Source organism: Brachyhypopomus gauderio, chromosome 17 (genome assembly GCF_052324685.1).
Source record: "Brachyhypopomus gauderio isolate BG-103 chromosome 17, BGAUD_0.2, whole genome shotgun sequence".
Taxonomy (NCBI): Eukaryota; Metazoa; Chordata; class Actinopteri; order Gymnotiformes; family Hypopomidae; genus Brachyhypopomus; species Brachyhypopomus gauderio.
This window is the reverse complement of record NC_135227.1, coordinates 11,526,844-11,554,102: the sequence shown is the minus strand read 5'-3', so window position 1 is coordinate 11,554,102 and position 27,259 is coordinate 11,526,844. Positions and strand designations below refer to the sequence as shown.

Below are 27,259 nucleotides of genomic sequence, written 5' to 3'. Positions count from 1 at the left end.
GCCTGAAAGCAAGCAGTGTTCCTTTATGAAGACCTTTTGGAATATGTCCCGTTCCTCCCCAGACCGTGGTCCTGAAGAAGCACGTGAACAAGAACTCCGTTGTGTACATGGAGCCGTCTGTGGAGAATAAGTTCCAGAGCGTGAAGACCGACTGCGGTCTGCCCTTCCCCCTGGAGGCCGGCACACACTATGGGGGGCGTTTTAGCATCCCACGAGCCAAACTTGACAACAGCCACGCCAGAGTCCCGCGTTAAAGCCGACCCTTCTCCCAGACACGGCGCTCAGGACCACGGGGTGTTTCTTTTCATCTCCCTCAAGTTTCTCACACCATCCGTGGAGCTTATGTGAGAAGCTCACACTACATGCTGAGGATTCTTCTACTCTGCTGCCAATTCACATGAGGCACTTTGGTCTCCAGTGGACAATGAGAAGTATTGTGAAACGTGTGACGTCGTTGTTTTATTATATAGTTCTCTTCTTTGCCTGTAATACCATGTTTGGAGCTTTAACGTCTCCATATTGCCATGTCAGGATCAAGGCGATAGGAAATGCTGTGCTTTCAGGGATGTGGATGAACCTTTGACTTCACATCTGTGCTGAGCAGAAGACAACAGTTATGGACCTTTTGACTATGGACATCACCACAGATTACTGCCACTTTAAAGACAGCTTACACTTACTTTTAAATGTCAGCCTTCAAAAAACGCTTTGAGTCAGGAGATCTGCTCTGAGGGTTGATGGCAAACTTGGCTGGATGTCTATTTACTGTGACACTATTGGAGGGCGAGTCAATTACTTGGCTGACTTCGGCAGGATAAAAATAGCTGGGCCCTACTATAACCAAACTGTATTACACTCAAACAACTCTCACCACACGAGAAGAAAGTGCCCAACCGCTACTTCACATCTAATCTGTTTTTTTCTTTCAATTGTATTACCTGCAGTCTCACTCCTAGTCAACTCTGTGCTGTCTGTCACAGCGTCCGCTGAGATGGTAAGATATAGAGGCCAGGCAGGGATGATATGGCATAATGGAAAACTTCCATACTCTTTAAAAATTTAAAGATATGACTGAACCTGCTTTTACTAAATAATTAAGTACACTCTGTTTCAAAATCATTGTAAATGAGCTAGTTGGAACCAATACAACTAGTACACCAACTACCATGAACTTCAAAATTGTGTGTGCAAGACCATTTAAAATTGTATTTCTGTGTGTAGCATACATAATGTTATCCAGTCTTGTGCTTGGTGATGGTTTACATCCAGTATTTTACACCTACACCATGTAATGACCTGATAATGTCAGTTCTGTGGCATTACTGTCCATGGAGGGGGAACTTGACTACAACATTTCTTTTAGGATCAACTGCTTACCAAATAGGCATGAAATATTCCTGGAAGGAGTGGTGTGTGGACAGGGATACAAGGCCTTTCCATCAAAACTCTGATTACACAGCTTAAGTAAACACAGTGTTTCTATTTTGGGTTCTCCGTCTAAGAGAAAAATGGTGTGAAAGCCCAAAATCTAAGATCATTGCGTAACAGATGACGGTAAGACTGAATCATTTTTGATCTGCCCTGTCATAAGTAGTGTTGCAATTAAGGGGGGGACCGTGGGAAAGAGACAAACACAAAGCAGTGAGAAAAGTCGAGGCCGTTGTGATCCACAGCTGCTGGAGCCCCTTGGCAGTTTGTATTTCATAAATGTAAAAAAAAGTAGATAAACCATAGATGAAGAGTACCTTATTTATTTTTTCACATAGTTTATTTATTAATACTAAACTATAGTTTGAGTAAGGGAGACGTGTGGTGTTTCGATGTTGATGGAATACTAGTAGCCAAAGCTGCTGTACCTTTGATTTTGTAAACCATTTCCATTTTTATCTGCTTTTTTTATTCCTTGAGCTTATTTATTTTATTTTTTGCTTATTGTAAATACATATTTCGCAGATTGTTTAATTCAACATTTACACTTATTTTGAAAAAAATTTATTAAAATATATTGTGTGATCACTGTGTTCTAATTTGTAATGTTTAACTGTGATCACTGCCAAGGTCCACAAACCTCGACACTTGTCAGCTAGTGTAAATCAGTTGCACATAAAGAAGACTTTATGATCAGGCAATCAGTGTGGTTGCCAGGTAGAATACAGAAGCACTCCAAATGAAGATGAGACTGAATTCAACACTGAAGCTGGCATTAAGACTGGCATTATATGTAGGCTATTACACCATTCCATCTCACAAGATGCACATACAAATATGACAACCTTTTGTAGGGGAATTATTTAATGGATCGGTTTTAGCATTGTAATACGCTGTCAAGTGTCAACACTAGTTTATGAAAATAAAGATTGACAGATTTTCACTCTGGAGAAAATCCATACTGGAGGTTTACAGAGTGCAAAGGTTCATAGTTGGTAAATCATTATTGGGCCCTCACAATAACACTCAAATATTTGTACATTTGACATCCATTTCATGATAGAAATGTACATTGTCTTCATTACAGAAAATGGACTCCTGTAATAAGATACTTTACTCCAGTCCTTCAGAGGAACAAAGTTCTGTTGTCTAGTAAGGGAAGTGACAAGTGGTTTAGAGGAGAATCTTGTAGTAGTCATCTCTGTAACTGTACAAGACAACCACTGCAACCCTGCAAAGGAAAAACACTTATAAGGCATCATGAAAAACATTACTCAGATGAGCGAGATACTGCTCCAGTATGTTAGCGGAATTGTGGGCGCCATGTTGCAAATCACTATTACATCTTTTGGCAGTGTTTTGGGACATTTGGGGACATTCCCATCTTTTTGGAAAGAAAGAGAAGATGGAAAATACTACAGATGGTAAGGTGTTCTGTTTGGGTTGTGTTCATCCTGATATAGGACAAACCGATGTATACATAATCGATCTACATCACTTTTAGCGGCACATATTTGATGACTACTACCTCTGTTATTTTCCCTTGCTTAACTGCACTTTATTATCATAAGAGATTCAAGTGCTTTTAATACTTCACTATTACTTAAAATGCTGTAATCCTGCCTCCAATCTTATATAATTTACACACCCCCCCCCCCCCCCCCCCACCAAGACCCACAACATGTCTATTGTTCTTTTTCTGAATCCAATTGGCAAGCACTCATGGCCTCTGCACCACTAGACTGCACAAGCAAACAAAAGGAAATGAGAAACAACTGTTCTGGCTCATCTATCTAGTCTGTAGGTGCCAAACGCAGCCGAGTCGCACCGACTCCAATGACACCGTCCCTGGTTTCTATTAGAGAGTGAAGCACTTTCATCTCTAATGAGCTTTTATTTAGTGTGTTTGCTGGGGCTTCGTCTGGAGACCCTCCGCTCAGGTGGGCTGAGTGGATCTGGCCTGGGACTTTGCCAGAGCCATTGCTATGAGCTCTTGTGTGGTGATGGCTTTTCCATTGCCAGCCAATTCCTAGTAATTCTTTAGATTTACTATCTGACTGTAGAGGGTGTGCACAGACAAGCCAACCACATGTGCCAAAAGTGGACCGTATCTTTTGAGCATCTGACTAGGTCTCCATTCAAAGTGCCTTCGACACCTGGGATGAGAGCAGGATTTTCACAGATGTTCAACAGCGAGAAAGCGAATGACCCTCTCAAAGCGCTTTCATTCGCTCGGCGGTGCACATCACAGCTTTCATGGCCGCTGATAAAATGGAAGTGGAGGCTATCAGATGGTCTGGTGTGCTTCAGGGCAAATCACCAAGGACTGGCTTATTGCTTTAATGGAACAGGGATGTGTGTGATGCACACCAAAAACAAGCATCAAACACGGGCGTACCCTTTAGTGATTTTAAACCGGTGGATCTCCTCGCATATGGACTTCAGGTAGCGCTGTTTGGGGAGCCGTGACAGTAGGTGCTTGACGCTGATGTTGAATTGTTCCTCTCCGTCAAACTAAAAGGAGGGAGAAAGGCAGAGATGGTTTACTGGAGAATCACAGACTCAAGAGCTCTTAGTTCAAACCGCCGTTCAGTGAAGAAACTGTTCAAGACCTTTATACATTCTGTATTTAACCATTGTTGATGTTTTTGTTATAAAAGCTAGTCAAGCAAGTCATAAAGCATTTTAATAATGTGAATGGATATTTTACAGAAGCGAGAAGAATGAACTCTAGGTTTTCATTAAGCGGTCCAAACTGAGTCCGGGAGCCCGCTCCCTGTGCACAGGTTCCAGCGCTGTCCGTCGTCTCACCCGCCACATCCGCGGTTCTTTCCCCCGCTCTCCGCAGCCGCTCTGAGGGGCGTTTGTGGACAAACCGTCCATTCATTCCGCACAGCACGCCAAGCTGCCGGTTCGATTTCTCATCTGTTCTTATGCTGCCACACAGTCGCGGTGTTTTTATTCAAACAAAGGCCTGTGATGGGGGGGCAGCGGTGTGGTGTGGCTCCTGGCACTAACTCCACAACCTTCCTACCTTTCCTTCCAGCCCTGTGCCAGTGCTAAGAATGAAAGGTCACGGTGGCTAGAGGAGAAGGGATCCCCTAACGATAACAAAGTGGAGGAGATGGGAGAGGAACCTCCATATCCGGTTTCCTTCAACCTTCTGTGCACCAGACAGGAGCCCCAGCTTTGTTTCCTGTTTACCCGTCTCCCTAGCCATTGGTTTACAGCAGCTCATCGTAATGGGCAGAGAGTACAAACCTCCAGAGACAGGAAGTTGATGAGGGTTTCCTTCGGAAGGTCGACCTGGGAACGGAGGAAACAAGGTTACTTTCGCAGACACAATGGAGTCTTATCTAGAAAGCACTGTGTACACAGCACACGCACCACCATCACCATTTATAAACACTGTACCACTTCACAGGAAATTTTCAAAGTATGTCAGCATCACTGCTTTACAAAAGAACCAACATTTTTCTCTCATGGAGATAAGAGACTATGAAAACAGATTTTGAGTAAGTGTGATGATTAAGGCCATTTCTGCCATTCCGCACGAGTTACTGTACAATGCAAGTAGGTCTATTTCAGCAATGGTGTTTACATTTAGATTGTTTATGTTTACATTTTCATCATTCAACAAATACTCTTCTCTGGACCGACTTAAATCTAATCATTGTAAAGGACATATTTACTGCAGTGTGTGAAGGGCCCTCAAGGCCTCTCTGTAATGTCTCTCTACACTGCAGACTGTCAGAAGTGTTTTCCAGGTTGAGGCAGATTGTGGCGTGTGCTGTCTGTGGGTCTGAGCTACCAAAGAGTGCAATCACAAACGCAAAGCTTTTATCTCCGAGAAGAACTAACAAGTTTATAAATCTGTCCTTTCACTTATAATGCGTGTACACATACCACACACACAGTCATTTAACATTTGTTGTTTTGTAACATTTACACACCAGAATTACACACCAGTTCCACAAACTCACTCTGTGACATTAGCCAGACATCACCATAACTAGTCAAATGTTTTTGGACAGTGTAGAATTAGTAAATCAAACATAATATATAGTAAATACTTCACATTAAATCTACCATAAAACCACAAACTAAATATGAATGAGTGATTTACGTCACAGTGACAATTTTTTGTTTTCCGTCCTGTGTTCTGTTCACAGCTATGTTATAAAAAGAAAGACTTTTAAGACTACAAGGACTTCAACACGGGTCTCTATATGAAACCTCCAAACCTTTGAGACCTTCAAAAATAATAAGCTGTGTCTCAAGACACCTTCTCCCCCCACACCCACCCCCACCCCCACCCCCACCCCCACCCACACCCCCACACCCACCCCCACCCACACCCCCACACCCACCCCCACACCCACCCCCACCCCCCCACCCCCACCCCCACCCCCACCCCCACACCCACCCCCACACCCACCCCCACCCCCACCCCCACCCCCAAGTCATGTACTAGACAGAGGGGAAAACACCTCTACTTACAGCCAGCACTTCGATGTCATTGCTCTTGTTCTGCAAATTGCTACCAAGATTCTGCAATCTGGTTTGGATCTGGGGAGCAGAGGGGAGAGAAAGGAACAATTGCTCCCATGATCGCAATGAACATCGATGGAAAACAAAAAAGCATTTCATCCCCGCGTGTGCCAGCGGTTCAGTGCTTCTCTCTGGCTGGCTCGGGGCTAGAGGCAGCCTGTCAAGCATGAGGCGCCCCTGTGATCCGTGTTCACTAAGGGGGGCCCGCGAGAGGCCCAGCGGGGCCTGCGGTGGAAGGGGCCCCCCCCCGTCCTACACCATCCGACACAGGACGGGCTGGCTGGGCTCTCCAATCCTGCTGGAAGGGCTGGAGGGTGTTGTGTGTTGGGCCCTAGCGTGGGAGAGATGTGGGAAAATACAGGCATGGCGCCTCCGTTTTGATCCCCACGTGGTGTGAGAAGTCGAGGGGAAAGTGTAGCGCGTTCATCATGGAGGTCGGGTGGGAATTCGTAAACAGCGCCACCATTGAGCTTGAGGGAGAATGCCAGAATTTTTTTTGCCCTGCTTTGATCGTTAGAAAACACCCAAAACAAGAGAACTGGTGGACACCAGCTGGCCTGATCTCATTTGCATAATGGCAGCTGGCGGGAACTTGCCACAAAGTTAGCATTTCTGGACTAAGTATTTTTTCACACAAAACTGAACTCAGTCGTAAAAATTGACTTATTTTTAGTAAATGTCATGGACAAAACGGAAACATTTTCCATTGCGTTTTTTAAAGCTGGCCCCGTTACAGACCTGTGTCTCGTAGCGTCGCCGTGCGCTGGCAGAAACCTTCTCCGGCGAGACCAGGTAGACGTTCATGCTCATGGCCGTGCTGCCTCCGTGCTGCTCCAGAGACCCTGGAGGACACCAGCATGAGCACACAATCACAAGTCTGCCCACACAGGGATTTACATCACATCACCAGATGACGAGACCATTTCATTTTCTTTATTCATGCATTTTTAGCATTCCTTTGCATAACTAACAAGAACAGCATGTTTTAATTTAGAATGGAGTCCGGTGGGGAAAGTAACCATTGTTAAAGACTGCGTGTCTTGCTCTAAATTGGCCCTCGAACATCTGCGGAGGGAAATAAAGGTGGAGCATGGATTATCTACTGGAAGACACAGGGCTCAAAAGATCTGCTTGCTCAGCAGAACTTTTGGAGATGTCCTAGTGTACAAATGGGTGTACACATGCACACAGCAGTGCCTGCCCCTCCATGGAGGTCTGTGGGCCTGGTGCCTGCTTCTCTCTGAATACACGTGGGCCTGGGATTGGATTTCTGCTTAGCCACATACCATCTCTGTGGCTTGGCTCAGCTCCAGATTAACAGCAATACCGACAACAGGGATGACGGAGGGGGAAATCGGATACCTGAGTTTACCAGCGGAGAGCCCTTGGCATTCTGGAGAGAGGCTCCCTCCGATATCTCTCTGCAAGGAACAATCCACAAAGGGGGTGAAGTTAATCAAATGCTAATGTTTCCGTTGGTCGCTGCCGGGCGGGAGGGGGAGGGGGGGGGGGGGATGGGGCGAACGCTGTGCTGCTCACCGGTTTCTCTCCTCAGAGAACTTTGTCCGACATTTTTGGATGATATGGTCCACCAGATCCGACTCGGGAATCTTTTTTTCTGACTGACGGTCTTTCTCAAAAGACTTTACCTGGGAAAAGGAGGAGGACTGGGTGAGTGTGTAACAGACAGGCTAGACACAGACTAGCCCCACTAGAGTGATGCAACCCTCCACCGTGCCTCGGTGTAGAACAGCTGTGTGAGCTGCCGTCCGGCCGTGACATCTACACAGAAGAGCAGGAGCACCACTCTGACACGTGTCCACACTTGCTGTTCCACAACAGCTCAGCATTTTCTGAATTTTTTAGTATGTATAAATAGGAAGACTAATGCCAAAATGTACTGCAAATGGAGCATGTTTAATGAAAACAAGGAAAGGATTAGAAATACCTACAGGGTTTGTCACCCACCCACCCCCCACAAAGAAATAGCCTGTGGTTTTGTGCAGCTTACCTTAAGATAGTTGCCATCTTTGTCAGAGACAAGAATCATAAATGTAATGCCTGCAAGCCTGCAGTGTTCCAGAAGGGTCTCCTGAGACTGAAACATATGTAGAGAATATTTATCTTCCAACAAAACGGAGCGAGTGCACGCACAAGCCTTCCCCTCTCCCGCCTTGCCACACACACGAACGCACACACTCGACCCACACTCTTAACCTCACCATCCCAGCATCTGGGGAGCTGTAGGTGAAGAATGTCTGCTGTGTTAGACCATAATGACAATGTCTTAACCATAACTATCAAGAGGTTCTTTTCTACCACTTTTTTCCAGAACCAGAGCCACCTCAGGACCTTTGACCTCTTTTTCATCCGGAGGTTCTTGGCTGTGGTTCCCAGGTCCTAGTTCCTACCCTCCAACTCCTCAGCAGCGCAGGGAGCTCAGGGTGGCCAGCTGCCCGTTCAGCCCGTTGAACTGGGAAGCCCACTGGGCTGAACCATGATGGGCCCGCATAGAGGGCGCTGCCATGACATCTGCCTCTGTACACATAACTCAATCACCCAGTTCACTATGGAGGGAGGGAGGGAGCGAGGGAGAGTGAGACACAGACAGAGAGAGACTGTGTGCCTGTCACTCAATGGCAGATCAGCTCAAGACAAATGGCCCGTAGACACGGATTCAGCACTCGTCATGGCTACCACACATGAAGTGGAGCAGGACCAGAGGAGCCCAGCTGCCAACCAGCCTGCCTCACCAGTCTCACCAGCATATATCCACTCAACACTCCGGCTTAGGCATTGATCTCCGGCTTAGGCATTAATCTCAGGCTTAGGCATTAATCACTGTCTTAAACATTAATCTCTGTCGTAAAAACATTAATCTCTGTCTTTAGCATTAATCTCTGTCTTAAGCACTGTGTGGAACACTGAGGTTCTTCTGTTTTAGGTTGGGAATGTTAGGGGTTCTACATCTACAGAATGTCTACAGCTAAGTTTCCAGTGAAGGCCCACAAGTGCCATGTTTGATCAGCAATGGAATCTCAAATCATATAATGGTTCATTATTCCAGCGATTACAAAAGTCAAGCAAAAGGTAGAACAACGCTGCCCTGAGCAGAAAACCACACGGAGGACAAACACGTTTGCGGTAGTATCATTATAGCTGACCTATAATATCAGTTTTTCCCTTTTGTCCTACTGTCCTAGAGGCGAAAACCACACGGGGACATTCCACAGACCGCTGGTCATTCTCTGAAAATCCTCCGTCTTTCCTCAGCAAAAGCCTCCACCTCTCTGACATTTGTCCTCCTTCCTGTGTACTGCTGGTGGGAAGCACAGAGACCCCCTTGCATGGCACAGTCCCAGACTGAGGACATGTCCTCTAAAGCCACGGGACTCAGCATTACCATCGCAAAAGTAGACAAAACTCTCCATATTGTCTCAATCTACACCTTCTATAGTTCTAATTTTGGCATGACATCTCAGAGTATAACTGTTCCTAGGCTGTAAGTGACTAGGGATGAAGTTTGAGGATGATTAGCACAAACATGGCAACAGCAGTCTCTGAGTCTAAGCATGTTCCCAACACTGTCAGAGGCTCAGAGACTTACATGCGCGGTAATCCTGAGTGAAATGTATCCGTATTTCAGACCATGACATAATCTCCCGCAGTCGAGCACACGGTGATGAGAGGAAAAAGACAATCAGGCCATTGTTGATTTTGGGCTCTGGGGAACAGTGTTGGGCAATGGGAGGTTTAGACACGGGCCAAGATACATAGAGAGACGTATAATAAGTAACTGTAATCAACATGTCATGGAGGCGTGGAGTGTGAACGCAGTGCAGAGCCGATCGTGGGACACGGATGAAAGACACGCAATAGCACAGAGGCGATGTGGAACACGGAATAAGGGCGGGGGGGGGGGAGTCTCGGACGAGCAAGACTCCGACGTCGTAAAAACGCTCGCGCACCACCACAGCTGTGTGAGAGTCTTGACGGTGTGTGTAAGGTCAAGCCCCTGGGAACTGGAAGTCTGTGTTTTGGACGTGCAGCATGTGATGCCGTGGGCACAACAGTGAGCAAGCAGGCCACACTGTCATATCAGCCTGGTAAGACGGCTACGCAGCCACAACTACAAAAACATGACTCAGCACCTCAGTGAAAAAATGGCCGACCCTCACATCAACCAGCAATTCCACAGTGAGAGGAATGCGGCCATATTGCACATTGTGGTTTTGTCCCCAACCTGTAATGTGTCGTAGACCAGGTCAGCAGACACGCCGGACGTCCACAACTTCTGGGTGATGCTGATGGCCCTGCTGTTGGAGCTGTGGCCGACGGGGACCACCAGCACGTCGCAGGAGCTCACGGAGGGCTATGGAAGGAGGGGGAGGTCAGAGGCAGGAACAGCAGATGGAGGAACAGCGGAGGGAGAAGAACACGCAGGAACAGCAGAGGTAGGAACAGCGGAGGGAGAGGAACACGCAGGAACAGCAGAGGTAGGAACAGCGGAGGGAGAGGAACACGCAGGAACAGCAGAGGTAGGAACAGCGGAGGGAGAGGAACAGCAGGAACAGCAGAGGTAGGAACAGCGGAGGGAGAGGAACACGCAGGAACAGCAGAGGTAGGAACAGCGGAGGGAGAGGAACACGCAGGAACAGCAGAGGTAGGAACAGCGGAGGGAGAGGAACAAGCAGGAACAGCAGAGGAAGGAACAGCGGAGGGAGAGGAACAGCAGAGGGAGAGGAACACGCAGGAACAGCAGAGGTAGGAACAGCGGAGGGAGAGGAACACGCAGGAACAGCAGAGGTAGGAACAGCGGAGGGAGAGGAACACGCAGGAACAGCAGAGGTAGGAACAGCGGAGGGAGAGGAACACGCAGGAACAGCGGAGGGAGAGGAACAGCAGAGGGAGAGGAACACGCAGGAACAGCAGAGGTAGGAACAGCGGAGGGAGAGGAACACGCAGGAACAGCAGAGGTAGGAACAGCGGAGGGAGAGGAACACGCAGGAACAGCAGAGGTAGGAACAGCGGAGGGAGAGGAACACGCAGGAACAGCAGAGGTAGGAACAGCGGAGGGAGAGGAACACGCAGGAACAGCAGAGGCAGGAACAGCGGAGGGAGAGGAACACGCAGGAACAGCAGAGGCAGGAACAGCGGAGGGAGAGGAACACGCAGGAACAGCAGAGGCAGGAACAGCGGAGGGAGAGGAACACGCAGGAACAGCAGAGGTAGGAACAGCGGAGGGAGAGGAACACGCAGGAACAGCAGAGGTAGGAACAGCCTTGCTCACCGGTTCTTCCATGGTCGCCACAGCTGTGCAGATCTTATCCAGGGCAATGCTCGCCCCCACAGCTGAAGGCACTGGGGTGGTGGCCCCTGGAACGCGGAACTCCAGGATCTGAACAGAATAAGAGGAGAGAGAACTTCATGAGAACGTCCAATACACCAACACCGGGTGTGACAGTCCAAGCCACGACAACATCATGGATCTGTGATCATGCCAAGACATGCGGCACTGTGCGCTCTCCAAGGAGATACCAGGTGGTCGTAGCGCCCTCCTGCTGCCACAATGTCGGGCACGGTGTGTCTGCGCTTCTTGATGAAGGCCACGAACTGGAAGATGACTCCAGAGTGGTGGTGCACCTTGTAGACCAGACCCAGGTTAACCACCACCTGCAAGCCAGCAAGAAATTCATCTGTTTAGTATCAAAGCAAGTTTTTCATGACTTACGTTTCAAGAACCACATAAGAGCTCGACCAGATGAGAGATCATATTTTCAGTTACAAGGAATCATCCAAGTTGTTTCATGATTTCTTATAACTTCATAAAAGTGTCCAGGATTCTTGATAGAGATGTTTGAACCTGATGGGCTGGCACTATGTGAAGCACTAATGGTATGACAGAGTATTTTCCATCTTCTAAAGTCAGGCCAAACCAACAGCATAACGGGCCCCTCTGGATCTCATTAGCTGACGTCTCTTTGAAATTGAAATATGCTAAGTTATTCGAATCCAATTAGGTTAATTAAAAGACGCGATTAAATGTACATAATCCAACAGCTGAGGAGATTGTTTCTTTAAAACCAATTTCCCTTAAACCAACTGCATTTCCCTCCGATACAGCCCCCTCCCATGGGCTGACGTCAGGGCTGGGTCTCCTCCCTCCCGGCCGTGCACGAGGCCCCCGTACCTGCAGCTTCACCGCCAGTTTCTTCAGCAGCGTGGTGACCTCCTCCAGGTCCTTCAGGCCCTGCTTGGCCAGCTGGGCCACGGCGGAACTCTTCTGCTTGGTGAGCGAGTTGATGAGGGGGACGAGCTCGCGCACCTCGCCCTTCTGCTCGATGAACTTGTACAGCGTCTGCAGCTGCACACGTACAGGGGAGTGCATGAGGACAGGGGCCACTTGGTCACGACCACCGCCATTTTGAAAATGGGTAGAGGTGAGGTATAAGGCTATATGTGGTTGTTTGAGTCGATAAATTATTGTAGTTTACTGACATATTTATGATTAAGGATCCTTTGAAATAATAAAGTTCATGCACGTTAATGTAAGCTGCCTTGATGGATTTTGTTTCGGACGGTTCTCCGGCAACACAGGCACGCAACGTACAACACGCAGCATATGTGCAGGTCCTTCAGCTTACACTGTTACTGGACAAGGACAGGTTACAGAACTTGGCTTCCACTTCACGCTTGGTCAGCTTTTCACTCTGTGGTGAGAACGACAGAGGGAAAGAGAGAGAGAGAGAGAGAGAGAGAGTGTGAGAGAGAGTGAGTGAGAGATTCCAAGTTATGTTACTAATAGACCTTGAGGGAGTGCTTGAAATGTTATCAAAACAGGGCCGACAGTGAACCTGATGAACTCTGAATTTGGACGGAAGAACCTGGTTTCTGATCACAGAACACAGCTTAAAGAAGGTCCAAGGTCAGTTAGAAATACGTCATATTAAATTTTAATGAGTTAATTGGCCACAGGGCGTACAAAGGATTAAGAGAAAGATGTTTCTTACACTCCTTCAGAGAGGAGTTATTACACTCCCTGCAGTATAAACCTAGAATAAACTTAACCTCAAACCTCTTACCTCCACAGCATACATACACAGTACATACATATCAAATCCTTCTATTCACTATTCACACCAACCTAATGCAAGCTGTATGCTACTGGTTTCTGTAGCCAGCGTCAGTAAAGGTCTGTCTGAGGCGTCTGTTACTGAATGAACCACTGTGCTTCCTCTTCCCAAATGACCTTGTGTAACGGAAACTTAACGGCTGTCGCCATGTCGGTGACGTCGAAAGAATCATTAAAATAACCCATTACTAACTGACGTCACAAGAACTATTAACAGTGACATGGGAATTAAACAATAAATTTGATTTACCAACAACTAGCCACACCCAATTTACTGGCAGTCAACAATTGTCTCGTAGCGCTCATGCGTGAGTGAGTGAGTGAATGAGTGCGCGCGTGTCCAGGCCATCTCACCATGGCATCACACAGTATAGTGGAGGCCTGGCTCAGTTTGTCTTCTGGTACCCCGCTGTGTAGCAGGATGGCCCTCAGCAGACTCGTGTGGTTCAGATAGATGGTGTAGTTCCTCTCCTGCAAGCCAGCCAAACCACACATGGGGAATAAGCACTAAGCCACTGACTTTGGAGTAATGTGGAATATGTTTGATGCACCGTGATGCTCACAGTTGCCTGGAGAAACGTGTTTTGACAGCCAGGCTGCCATAACTGGGGAAATATGCTTCCTCCGATCACAAGAGGCCATATATCGGACAGCGTGGACGCAGAGCTACTGTCAAGTGATGATCTTTAAGGGTTCTGGAATTCTCCATGCATTCTGCTATTATAATCTAGCAAAAAAAATGTATTCCCCATTTCGAAGTAGGGGGACCGCAATACGGCAGACATTTTCACAAAACATAAGATGCTTTGTGATATTTTGTTTGTCTGGTTAGTTTCCCCCACCGGGGTCTTCAAACAAACAACAAAACAGAAAGATCAAAACAAAAGTGCAACAGCAGACGGTCAAACAGGAGCTGTACGGTACTCCAGGGAACAGTGAACACTACCACTGTGAACGCTGCGATTACTACATGACCTCTGAGGCTCGCAGTGAAAAGGACATGAATCATGAATCACTTCCTGGATTCTCTTCATTCGGTGGCTTGGCTACTTTTCTCGGGTCTCCATACCTGCAGCGCGCCGAATTCCTGGATGACCTCCGAGACAGTGTAGATGGTCTCGGCGTCGGGGAGCAGACCGCCCGTGACAGGCACCACGATGTCAAAGGCACACTCCAGCAGCTCCCTGGGGTGGGCCCTGTCCAGCTTCCGGGGCCTGAAGACACGCTCGATGCAGTATCTGGCAAACACCAGGTTCAATAAAACTTCTAGAAATGTTGTAAACATGTTCTAGTTACACCTTCATGCCCAAGTAGAACTTAACTTTGGTGGTGGACCACTTTCATCCCACCATGGCCACTAGATGGCCCCAACGGGACAGAGAGGGACAAGAGAATGGATCCATGCCTGAATTCAAATGCCTCCAGGGATTTAAGAGCATTCAGGGGACATGATGTTAATGGCCTGACCACTATGGTTCCCTGACATGAGTCTCAACACCTTTGGCATGAAGCTGAGTGGAGCATGTGCAGAGGGGACCATCCACACATCAGCCCTTGGCATCCAGCAGGGACTTTCTCATTTTTGTCACTGAGTGTATACTATACTGTAACAGTTTTATCAAACAATAAAACAAAATCTGTTTGTTCTGAAAGTAATTACCTTTTTAAATGTGATATGTTGTTTCTGGCCACAAATCTGGCAAATGATACCTGGTGAGAGAAAGTAAACATAAGAAATAATACACAATTGCCACACAAAACACCATAAAGTAAATCAGACTTTAAAGTGAAGGACGCGGGTCAAATATACGCCGCAAGCTGTGTGAGCAGAGGACCCATCCAGACCTGTGCGGCCGAGGGGCAGGCACGTATCCAGCCGACCCCGGGCTGACCCTGCTGCACTCACCCGCAGGTCATATGGAAGGGTGACCAGCATCCCACTGTGGTCCATAAAACAGGCCAGTTCACAGCCCTCATACAGCTTCTTGGTCCTGGGCAAGAACAGAGGGGTCGGTAGTCGTACTGCACCTGAGATAGAAGGCATATGTGTGTGTGTGTGTGTGAGAGAGAGAGAGAGAGAGAGAGAGAGAGAGAGAGAGAGAGAGAGAGAGAGAGAGAGAGAGAGAGAGAGAGAGAGAGAGAGAGAGAGAGAGAGAGAGAGAGAGAGAGAGAGAGAGAGACAGAGACAGAGACAGAGACAGAGACAGAGACAGACGGGGGGAGAGAGAGAGAGAGAGATTATGTGTTATGGAGAACCATAAGGTGAGGCCACAGTCGGATCAAGTGAATATAGAGAATGCATAATGGAATAACTTCAACAAGGACCAAAGCCAAAAGTGAAAAGTAAATCCTTCTCAGTTTTTCCCCTGCAGTTAGGAACCCACACCGTGTTCAACAAACCAGTGCACACACATTCACATTACCAACATCTCAGAGCCACAAGGCAGACACACAGCGGACCAGTAACTCACTCAGACTGACAACTTACTAAATGCTCACCCCTGAAGCCTTACTGAATCACCCTGAAGTCATTGTGGATTGTCGCCAACGCGAAACCTTGGCTGACCAAACAGGACAGGCTGGGAGATCAAGCACCGGTCTGTCTGCCGATTTGAAGACATACGTTGGATACAATCGACAGTGCGCGTGCCATCACAGGGCTGACAATACGACCCATGATTCCCTAGAACCTGTGACTTCCCTCTCACTCTGGGAGGGAAGATGAACCTGCTGCCATTGTATGACTTCAACCCCCCGTTATTAGCTGAGGGGCACCCAGAGGGGTGAGACTGCAAAACGAATGACGGCTTAGCGATGGAGCTTGCATGTAAAGCAAACCCTGTGCAAACAGATCGTTGGCAGTTACACAAAATACCCTACAATGAAAACCTAATGGCCTTAAACCAACATGAGCCAAGTATTATCTGTCACGACAGGATATAGAACACAGACCCCCTTCCCAATGAACTTGCCATATAGGTCACCATAATCGAAAGCAATACCACCACTCTTCTTAACTCTATTTTATTGACCTCTTTAGAAAATATACCTCTTGAAAACATACAGCAAGAAAAAAACTGACAGCCTTCTTAGTAATTGAAAACGCACTGTGGTTTTGCCTCATGTGTCCTACATTTACATGAGGACAAAATTCATTTAAATAAATTACAGACTGGGACACCATGGCCCGAAAGCCTGGCAGGATAACGGAGCGACAGCACGACGGATCGCGTGTTCCAACTGCTGTTTGGGCCAGGAGCAAGTGTAGATTGCTATGCTCACCGATTTGTTAAATTACATTCGAAGCCTCTTTAATGAAGAGCCTACAGGTGATCCGATAGCCACATGCCAATATGAAATGCTATTAATTCTGCTGTACTCCTGTGACCTAGAGGATTATGTGACATAGAGCCTGAGAAAGTGAAAGTAGGGAATAATTATTATTCACATATTTCTTACTAATTGAAGAGAGAAAGATACATTTAAAATTCTGAGGCGAAAAGAGTGTTTAAGGCTGCAGAATTAAACCCTGTCACTGAGCAATTTCCTGCATTAGTCAGTTTAGCCATAACTGCATATACCTTTAGTCTAACCTGATGTACTGTGTCTAGTGAAAAAGCCTTGTTCGATGTGAAGTAAAAGGTTTACCCCCTAGGAAAGAAAACAATAAACAAGTGACCTCGACCTAAAACGTCCAGAACGCCTATAACACCGTCACTCACCGTGTTTTTTGAAGACCCTCGTGATTGTCTCATACACATACTGTTGAAGTTTGGTGCTGTTGAAATTAAAACTGCCCTGTAAGAAATCAAAACAGTGGTGTCAGTGCAGAAACAGGAGCAGTGCTGATGTTCAAAAGCAGGTTATGTTACGGCAGTACATAATGGGGACCAGCACTGCATAGCCACACAGCGACATCTAGGGGTGAGGAGGGAATAATGCACAATATGACCAAATGTTGACAGTCAAACTTCACAGAATACATTATTCTCTATCTTAGTTCTCTTAATATCTACAACTGGTGCCTCTACTGTCCGCAAATCAAATATAGCTGGTCTGCAGTAACTCCTGGGCTATGAAACTCCCACACTGGGCCTTGCTACCTTGTGGATGTCGATGTCGTAGGTGTAGTCCATTACGGGAGACGTGTTCTGGGAGAACAGATGGTTGACCATGGTGCGGTAGGCCTTGCCCATCACGTTGGCCATGGTGTGCTGAAGCACCTCGTGCAGCTCAGACTCCTCCATCTGCGGAGGGGGCAGGAGGTCGCTCTTCAGGAGCTCCACCGCCGTGGGCCGACGGGCCGGGTCGTGGTTCAGTAACCAGCAGATCACTTTTCTCTACAGCCACACAGCAGGTGCAGACAAGGAGGTGGACGTTGGCTTACTGGCCGACCCAAACCCGTTAAAGAACCACCTGGTTTGATGCTCACCTTCGTTCCTTTCTCATCTCTGTCAAAATCTTCGGGGAAGTCAATAGACTCCTGGGAAGAGATGAACAAGAGGCTACTTGATTACAAAAGCGAGGGGTTGGGTAAACAGGCCTGCTTTCTGCTAATTCCGCGTGAGGGGATCTGTGGTCGTTTCACAGAGGCCGTTTTACCAAGACAATCACTGCAGACTCACCTTCCTGAGTTGGCTGAGGACAGAGATACGCTCAGACGCTGTGGGCATGGGCCTGTAGGACATCTCAAACAAGATGATCCCCAAACTGAAGAGATCCACTTTCTACAAACACACACACACACACACATACACACACAGTACTGAAGGGCACTGTAGAAATATTACAGCTGAAGCTATAATATTGAAAAGCTCTTTGCAAGCACTAAAGTTAATGTTACCTGATTGTATGTGGCTTTGGTATTTCCTTGGACCTCTGGGCTGACATATAGGGCAGTGCCAACCATACCTGTCATGTTACCTGGTGTAGAAATATAAGGTGAACATCCCTGGTTAAAGCCAGTGGTGGTTAAAGCCAGCGGTGGTTAAAGCTAGAGGTGATTAAAGCTAGAGGTGATTAAAGCCAGCGGTGGTTCTTTGCTTTACCTGTGGGGTCTGATTTTAAGGCCACACCTGAGCCGCAGTCTTCCACCTCTAGTCTCCCTGAGGCCTGTGGGAAAGCAGCCCGTATGATTGAACTCTTCAGTTACAGACTCGTATTACTGTAACTGTGGAGCAACAACAGTTACAGACTCGTATTACTGTAACGGTGGAGCAACAACAGTTACAGACTCGTATTACTGTAACTGTGGAGCAACAACAGTTACAGACTCGTATTACTGTAACGGTGGAGCAACAACAGTTACAGACTCGTATTACTGTAACTGTGGAGCAACAACAGTTACAGACTCGTATTACTGTAACTGTGGAGCAACAACAGTTACAGACTCGTATTACTGTAACTGTGGAGCAACAACAGTTACAGACTCGTATTACTGTAACGGTGGAGCAACAACAGTTACAGACTCGTATTACTGTAACTGTGGAGCAACAACAGTTACAGACTCGTATTACTGTAACGGTGGAGCAACAACAGTTACAGACTCGTATTACTGTAACGGTGGAGCAACAACATGTGCCCAGAGTGCTAAACACAGCCCTAACACTTAACGTAGGGTCAAGATCCAAAACGTCAAAACCCCCACCATATAAACATTTGAGGAGGATATTCACAGAAACACCACATCATAGCATACTGCAAGCAAACAGCTTGGCCATATCTCTTCACACAGTTCATTGTTCTATATAAACAAGACATTATACCTACATTTTATAACCATCTCAGATACAAAAGTTATACAGTACCACATAAGCTGGGTGGTCAGTAGCCAAGCCAAAGTCTCCGATCTTGACATGATCATGAGAGTCTAAGAAGATGTTGACAGGCTTCAGGTCCCTATGAATCATCCCCTGAGAAGGAAGACACAGGCAGCTCACAGTCTGACCCACAGCCACACCACACTGAGCCCTCTCTGAAGAACACGTCACATAAAACCAGACCAAACCATGAAAGAAACCTATTGAATATGGTCTCTTTTCTAAGCTTGTAACCAAATTACATAGTTACATATTTTATATATATATTACTTACACTCCATGTCATTCTTTTCTCTGATCTAATTTTCTATCAGTCATTTTTGTTGACTAGACAGATCATGAAGGTAAGACAATAAGGCCTTTTTCTCAATTGTCATCACAACTCTCCTGTCTGCTTTTACAAATACTGCAAACACATCTCAAAAATAACATTTACCGTGTAAATAACCTAACACAGGAAGCAACATAACATGAATCACTGAACACTCATGTTGAAGCGCTTGCCCTCTGCCCTGTCTGGCCACGGTCTTGTTACCTGTTCGTGGATGTAGGCCAAGCCGTCCAGGATCTCTCTGAACAGTCTCCAGAGTCGGCTGCAGTCCTCGTGCAGGCCCTGGTCGATCGTGTCTCTCAAAGTGCTTTTTTCACAGTATTCCATCTGCAGAGGGAAGATCGGAGGTGAGAAGTTCATCTCAAGAGTCCACCAACGGTGTCATGGTTGAGTGCATGTGCTCACCTGAATGTACAGATAATGTGCAATAAGGGGAGGGTTCTCCGAGTCGGTACTGTCGGCCACGTCCAGCCCCTTCGCCTTACTCAAGTCTCCCTGTACGGGACGCATGAGCAAACGTGGAGACGCATGAGCAAACGTGGAGACGTACGGCAAACGGGCAACAATGCGGTGACGTTAACAAGGTGATCGAAACACTGCGGCAGTTCGGAAGCAGAACGCCAGTGACCTCTGACCTGGGCAAGACTGTCTTGACTGGCATCGCCATTGTCGAAGATGATGTCGCTCTCTGAATCGCTGTTGGAGGGACTGTGTGAAAAGTGCAGAGTCAACTCAGACTCAAAATGACTACATGACTAACACAGGGCGTGGGCCTGTTTACCAGACCTGTGCACTGCCAGGATCTGAAACGGGTTACAAATTCATAGCAGCTCACAGAAAGGATGGGCAGAAGACGTCTGCCTCTTCCTCCTCCTCCTCCTCGTCGCTGGAGTCGGTGGCGGTACACTTGGCGCTGGACGACCTCTCCAGGGAGGTGCTCCACTCCACGGAGCTGGCCAGCGCGGGGGGGGGGCGCGTCCGCCTCCACGTCGTCGGGCATGCCGAGCTCGTTGAGTCGGCGGGGCGGGGCCGAGGCGGCGTGCGAGCGTGCGACGGGTCGCGAGGGCGTGCTGGCGGTGTCCGAGCTGTCGCTGCCCGACACGCCCGCGGCCGGCGCCTCCTGCCGCTCGATCCAGGCGTTGTAGTAGCGTACGATGTTCTCGTGGTTGAGGCGCGACAGCAGGGTGACCTCGCCCTTGATGCGGCGGAACTGACGGCTGGCCGGGTTCACCTGGATGCGCTTGACTGCGTAGTAGCAGCCGTCCAGCTTGTTCTGGACCTGCCCGGACGTGGGGACAGAGGGACGGGGACGACAGCGTTGTGAGGAACGCAGAAAGGCTGCGATATTTTCCTTCCACGCGTTCAACCGGGGCCGAACTCTGGGGGGAACCTGGACGTGCTGCAGACGTCTCCTCACCTTGATGACCGCCCCGAAGGCTCCCTTCCCCAGCAGCTGCAGCTCCTCAAACTCGTTGTAGTACCGCGAGAACTGCTTCTGCACCAGCACACTGAAGGGGGCGCTGAGGAGGTGACTTTGTGGGATAACCGTTGATGCAAAATCCACACCCATGTCTGACAACATTTCGAAATGACAAAACTTACGTAACTTGTAAGACTTTATAAATGACATATCCGTTTTGTGGGCGTGTGTGTGTGTGTGTGTGTAACCTTCTGGGCTAGGCTCCTGGCTTGCAGGAAGGCTCTTTGGTGAGGGTGGTCGGAGAAAGGAATGTTCCAGCAACTGCTGAGTGTTCCAGCGCTCCGCATCATTGAGACACACACACCTACAAGACACACACACACACTTCCAGTTACACTGCATATATACATGGCAGCAACTTCACACCAACTCAGTCACAGGGAACCCTCACATTTGGTTTGAATACTTACAATTAGGACATTCATGTTAACCAAGTAATTACACCAGGAATAATTTGAGCTTAACGTAGAGCACTCAATGTGAATGGGCCATATTCACTTGAAGAAACTCTCATACACACGGATTTCCGTTCAGAAACGCCCACTTCTAAAGCCCAGAGGTGCACTTCATAGCACGTATGACCAAAACGGAAAGCTCAAAGGCCAACACACGACTCCCTACAGGGCCCTGCCAGTGTTGCACTTATGGATGAACGCCATTTCTACTGCAAGCAACATCTTATAAACCTTTGTCAAAGAAGATGATTTAGTACAAGCAAACACAATATACTTAAATGAAAATTTAACACAGAGAGTGCAGCGATCTGACAGAATGCACAACTGAATAGCTGAGGTTTAAATTAGCACCAGCTATAGACAGCACCGCAGACGCTGGCCTCCAGCCAGGTGCCAGACATTACAGACACTGCTATAAGAAATAAACAACCAGGCTCCTGAGGAGCCGAGGCCGTACTTCTTGAGGAAGTCCTGAAGGTCGGCGGGCAGGTCGGAGGGAATGGTCAGCGGGTACTCCCGGACCTCGCGCCCCTGGCTGAGGGCCAGCAGGAGGAGGCCGAGGCTCCACACGTCTCCCTTCTTGCCGGCCCGCGTGGGCAGCATGTCCTCGCTGAAGCGCACGCGGGCCTGCTCGAAGACGTCCTCGCGGCACACGTCTGCCAGCCGCTTGGTCAGGCTGTAGTCGGCCAGCCTGACGTCGCCCCGGGCATCCACGAGCACGGAGGAGGCGCAGAGCTGCTTGTGCACCACCGAGTTGGCGTGGAGGTAGTCGAGGGCGGCCAGCAACTGCGAGGCGTGATGGCGGAGCCGGTCGATGGGCAGCGCGGCCCCCGCGGCCAGGTCCTGGGCCACGCCGTAGCCGGCCACGTGCTCAACCAGCAGGTCCACCACCAGGCAGTCCTCCCGCTCAGATAGCCGCATGGCCTGGTAGCGCACCAGGTTGGGGTGGTCCAGTTTCAGCAGGGAGTTCAGCTCACTCTCAGCCCCGTGGATCTGGGAGGACGGGCCAAAGGAAGGGTTACGTGGCGATAGAGGTGATGAACACTGGTCCAACTCGTGAAGACAGCTCAACAGGAATCAGCATTTAGATCTAAACATTTCAACTGGAACTGAGAGCAGCACAATATGTTTGAAGTATTTTACAATAGCACGCACATGCTAATTATGGCTGTGCAGTCTGATTTTTCTGTAAATAGAATATCACCAATAAAAGTTTACATTACTTTAGCCAAGTATAGAGAGACAATGAGCAATTATCTCAAGATTAATCACTTTATCACAAGATTAATTCTGATTCCATGCCATGGACTGATTAAACCACTTCTAGCTCCTTACCTGCTTTTTACATTTCTCAATCTTCTCTTTCTCCTGAGTGGTGAAGAACTTGCCCATCTTTTTACTCCAGCGGAGAATCCATTCATAAACCACGGCAAATTCTCCAGAGGTTGCATTGAGGGCATAATACACACTACGCCCCAGCCTTTCACTCTCACCTCATACACACACACACACACACACACACACACACACACACACACACACACACCTTTAGTATGATTCCTGCTCAGGCTGCTTTGTGGAAGTTGGCCATGGCTACCGTGCTGAGTGTGTGTGGATCTTTACCTATACACTTCCCTCTGTGTACGAGGACGTCTCCCACAGCACTGCTGCTGAACTGCAGGGACTCGTGACCGCACGTTGGATCTTCACTGCAAGTGTCTCGCCTTACCGGAGGAAAAAACACGCTCAGCACAAAAATGATGGCACCTTGCGTCAGGTGTGAATCAGCAGGTGCCCTAAGCAGAGCAGGGAGCGCCCTGTGGCCCCGCCAAACGTGCGTGCACACCGGTGTCTGCTGCTGGAGGTGGTCCGCCGCCTGTTTGTGGAGCCTTTCCTGCTCTCTGCTGCTTCGGCGGAAGGGCCCGAGGAAGACGTGGTGCCCAGAGTCGGGCTTCCTCCACCACGCTGCTCCACACTCTCCAAACGCTCCTGCACAAACACCACTCCGGCTCTCAGCGCCATATTGACGTATTCACTGCTGTAGACAGCTGTCCTGTAACTGCCAGGTAAATGAGGACACTTCCCTCCGATGGTAGTGTCACACGTATGCTGTGTAGCAGGTAGCTTGGGCATGAGTCCTGACCATGGTGGTGTCACACAACAGGTGTATGAACACGTACAGCAAGGGTGTGGGAAGCTACTAATGCTACATTTGATGCCGAAACCTTTTTTTAAACGGAATTGCTCCCACAGCAGTCAGTACAATGACAATACCACATCACTGTGTATCACTGATGACACGCCGTACGCCAGCTAACCCCCAGCTAACCCCCAGCTAACCTCCAGCTAACCTCCAGCTAACCTCCAGCTAACCCCCAGCTAACCCCCAGCTAACCCCCAGCTAACCCCCAGCTAACCTCCAGGCATTCAGGAGGGTTAGAATGTTCCCTGCAAAATGTTTTGACTAGAGAGCAAGGTCAAACACTGCAGTGCTGTATCAAACATAAGGTCAAACACAAGGTCAAACAGTGCAGTGCTGCGCAGTCTTCTGTAACAAATTTTGCACAGTGAAATGAACACCATATGGTTGAAAAAAGACCACCTCGAAGAGCAGGAGTCTTACCAGTTTAGCCATTTCTTTCTTCCGCTTTTCCTCTCGCTTTTCCTCTTCCCGTCTCTGTATTTCAGCCAGGATCTCGTTTTGCTGTTGAGATATCAGAACCCTGGCTAAATAAATTATTAGTGCACAAGAAAACTATGTGCATGGAAATGTGTGTGTAATGCTGCAAAACATGTGTCTTCTTATGCCTAATAATTAGTGGCATTAATAAAATCGATAGGACATTAAGTCCTAAGTCTTAAGTAAATTAGGATGAGTTTGGTGGTACCGTCTGCTCCTCCTGTCTGCGGCGCTGGTCGACCCTCCGCTGCTCCTCCTGGGCTAGGAGCTCCTGCTGCTCACGCTGGTTCTTCAGCATCTCCTCGTGGAAGGAGCGAGAAGGAGGCACGTTGTGCTCGGTCAGGAAGCCCTGCACAAAGTCTGCTAGTTCATAGATCATCACCTGCAAACATGAAACATGGGGGTGGGGTTAGCAGTGTCAGGAAACAAACATAGTAGTAGCCCAACCACAAGCCCAATCTGGTTGTCAAATTAACACAAAAGAAAATCACATGATGGATATTATGTCAAAGAGCATGGTGAGGACACGGGATAACCACTGGTGTAGTACACCAGCTACATGTGCAAATCTCACCTCACCACATCTGTCTAAGGCGAGTTTGTTGAGCTCAGTCTGAAGGCTCTGCAGTTTGTCCTTGGATAGACCTGTGGCATTCTTCAGCTCAAGCTCTGGAGGACTAGGTGATGTACCAAAGAGAGCAGGCAGAGGAGACAAACAGCAGATCATAAGCACTAAGCTTTTCTCAAAAAGTTGAAGAACACACACCACAAGACCATAATCCACAGAGCACATCCAAAGCCTAACAATCACGTTTCTTGCACCTGCAAACATAATATAGATAATATTAACAAATGTATTTAGTATAGTACTGTAAATCAAATAAAATATTCAATTTTTACCATAACTGCACCATGCAACCCGTTTTGCAGTTCAACTGAATGTTTAGTTCTTAAGCTGTATTATAAGAGTATTATTACTGTGTCTTGTGCAGATGCATGAAATCTTACACATCAGGATATGTTGGTGGGCATCTGACTTCCAAGTCCACGTTCACGTAACACTCTCGGCCATAACTCAGACCTTTAGGGCGCAAGAACAAATACACCTCCGGAGGACGTCGAATCTGAAATCACAGGAGAGAAGAACTGTGATTACTCAACACACTCGAAATAATACACTAAAAGTTCAATAGGAAGTACAAGTTGCAACTAGCCGGATAACGTTAGCCTCCTATGATAACTGTAAGGGTGGGCAGTACCTTCCAGGGATGCTTAATGCGTAGATCTTCAAAATCTTCTCCAAATATTGATGCGAGGGCCTCCAGCTCGTGTTCCTGCTGGACACAATAGTCGTCGTTGCCATCTGGAGAGTTAGGAGAACCACTCATTCTGTTCCACACACATACTCACGCCCCTCGCAAAACAAGCTGCTGGGAGCAACCTCTATAGTTCATTTCATATTAATTGCATTTTCAAAAGGGAAAGCGTGAAATACCCGGTAGATAAAAAAATAACGGCGACGGACATTTTAAATAAAACTTTTGAGGAAACGACATGCAACAACACAACTTTTACTCTGGCGCGTGTCAGGCGTGTCAGACGGTCGCACGAATGACGTCAAACGGTTCAGTCAGACCCACAGAGTAAAATAAACCTGCCGAATCTATATATAAAACAAGCTACCTCTATTGGTGAATGACAGAATTATTTACAATAACTTCGCAGTTTATTTCTGTGTCATTGTATGTCATAATATTTGTGCTGAAATGGTGCCTACGTGTGTGGCTTTACGGATTGGGATGAAAAAAAGTAACTGTAGTACACCAATACAAACACTGACCGGCGCTGATTCCCCATTCAGTAGCAATGTCCTGTCAATACACTGTTGCCTAATGGCTGATAGGTGAAGATACAGAAGCTGTCTTAGCAGTAAGTTTTAATACATTTGGTTATTATTTCAAAGTATTACCTACACAAGTGTCATTCTTTACTATATGTTGTTACTGAAGGTCAATAGAGTACATTAGGTCTCCAGTCCCACAGTATGAATTTTGCCCTCTCACACACTGAAGCTGAATTTCAGGATGTAAAGTCTAGGCTATCCTTGACATATATGGATCTTACCATTATCTTCTTCCAGCATTCTGGTCAGTCTTTTGATAACATCTGTTCAGACCTCTCCATGCCTATGAATAGCCAGCCTGTACTTTCCATTCCAGCAGTGTACTCTTGGTAAATATGATGTTACTTCTATCTCTGCAGATAGAAGAAGACATATTTGGTGCAAAGAGACTAAATATAACTAACCTCATTACCAACAGGAATATGCAAGAAAGATAGATGTACTCACATAATTAAACCGATACCTAATATGTCTGACAAATAGCAGCCTATGTCCCTCACACACTGTAATTCTCATTAGGCTAAAAACTAGCTATGGACTTTTTTTTTATAGTAGCTGCATATAGCATAGCATGATTTATTAATAATCTTCCACTGTGTTGAACTCTACAGCTTCTACAGTTTGGTCTGGGATGATAAGACTATGTTTCATTCAATATAGCTTATACTTTAGTACATTAGTTTAAAAAACTTTCAGGAAACACATCACATTGTGAAGTAGGGTGCTAAAGTCTAGAGGTAATATAGAAACTTGTATTTATTGATGTGATTATATATGATCACTAATTATAAAATAAACATATATTTTTTCAGCCCATCACCACAAAGACAATGGGCTAATTAGGGTTGTATGGGTTAATAGCTAATACGGAGCCCTCTTCTCTGGTTCAATTCTATGGTACCCCAGTGTGTGCACATTTACATCACCTGTTTCACACCATTACCCTAAAAGGAGAGAATTCAGCCAATCAAGATTTGCTACCACCACAAACCAACCAATGAGGAAGCTGGTAGGGGAGAGAGCTAAGCGGGTGTTACCATGTCACACTTGTTCTCCATGTTTAGGGTTCCAACACATACCAGTATGCTGACCTCCTGACATATACAGTATCCAGTCTGGCTGCATAGTAAAGAGTTTTAAATATCACTTTAACCAGTTCTATAGTTTGAGTGGATTGTCATCTTAAATGTCTTGCGTTAAGAAGAAGCATAATAGACATGAGAACAACTCTTTTCACACCTTTAAGTTCATTATAAGATGTTCAATTCATTGTGTTTAATGCATATTTTCTATGAAGGTTCTGTTTTGAAGAAAAAATAAAAATTACCAGCTAAAGGCAAAATGTATTTATAAAATCTCATATTTTATAATCAGATTAAGATTAAGATTTGTACTATGCTCACTACATTTTGGACAAATGCTTCATATCTCTGGCACATGCATACACACACACACACACACACACACACACACACACACA

At 47.2% G+C, this 27,259-nt stretch overlaps 2 protein-coding genes across 5 annotated transcripts in view; one reads left to right on the top strand and one right to left on the bottom strand.

Annotated features, from left to right (window-relative positions):
• The window catches only part of LOC143481074 (cysteine-rich motor neuron 1 protein), a 38,717-nt gene extending 36,704 nt beyond the window's left edge, over nucleotides 1-2,013 (top strand). For all 4 annotated transcript variants that reach the window (XM_076979018.1, XM_076979019.1, XM_076979016.1 and 1 more), the window contains one exon: nucleotides 63-2,013. In XM_076979018.1, coding sequence (XP_076835133.1) covers nucleotides 63-254 — 192 coding nt within the window. In that variant the 3' untranslated portion in view covers nucleotides 255-2,013. The remainder of the gene's footprint in view (nucleotides 1-62) is intronic.
• eif2ak4 (eukaryotic translation initiation factor 2 alpha kinase 4) lies at nucleotides 1,583-25,483 on the bottom strand. The gene is given in 40 exon segments (XM_076979015.1): nucleotides 1,583-2,659; nucleotides 3,827-3,942; nucleotides 4,690-4,734; nucleotides 5,929-5,997; nucleotides 6,718-6,821; nucleotides 7,342-7,400; nucleotides 7,519-7,628; nucleotides 7,991-8,077; nucleotides 10,223-10,351; nucleotides 11,270-11,377; nucleotides 11,518-11,652; nucleotides 12,170-12,343; nucleotides 12,624-12,689; nucleotides 13,466-13,582; nucleotides 14,181-14,349; nucleotides 14,772-14,821; nucleotides 15,018-15,139; nucleotides 16,834-16,909; nucleotides 17,215-17,451; nucleotides 17,544-17,594; nucleotides 17,737-17,838; nucleotides 17,955-18,034; nucleotides 18,160-18,223; nucleotides 18,919-19,023; nucleotides 19,466-19,588; nucleotides 19,667-19,756; nucleotides 19,897-19,969; nucleotides 20,097-20,233; nucleotides 20,235-20,540; nucleotides 20,679-20,833; nucleotides 20,930-21,045; nucleotides 21,654-22,189; nucleotides 22,532-22,689; nucleotides 22,820-22,920; nucleotides 23,043-23,185; nucleotides 23,820-23,900; nucleotides 24,085-24,258; nucleotides 24,451-24,553; nucleotides 24,885-25,000; nucleotides 25,136-25,483. Coding segments are annotated over 40 exon segments (4,974 nt in total). The 5' UTR covers nucleotides 25,265-25,483; the 3' UTR covers nucleotides 1,583-2,601.
• Nucleotides 25,484-27,259: the final 1,776 nt, after the last annotated feature.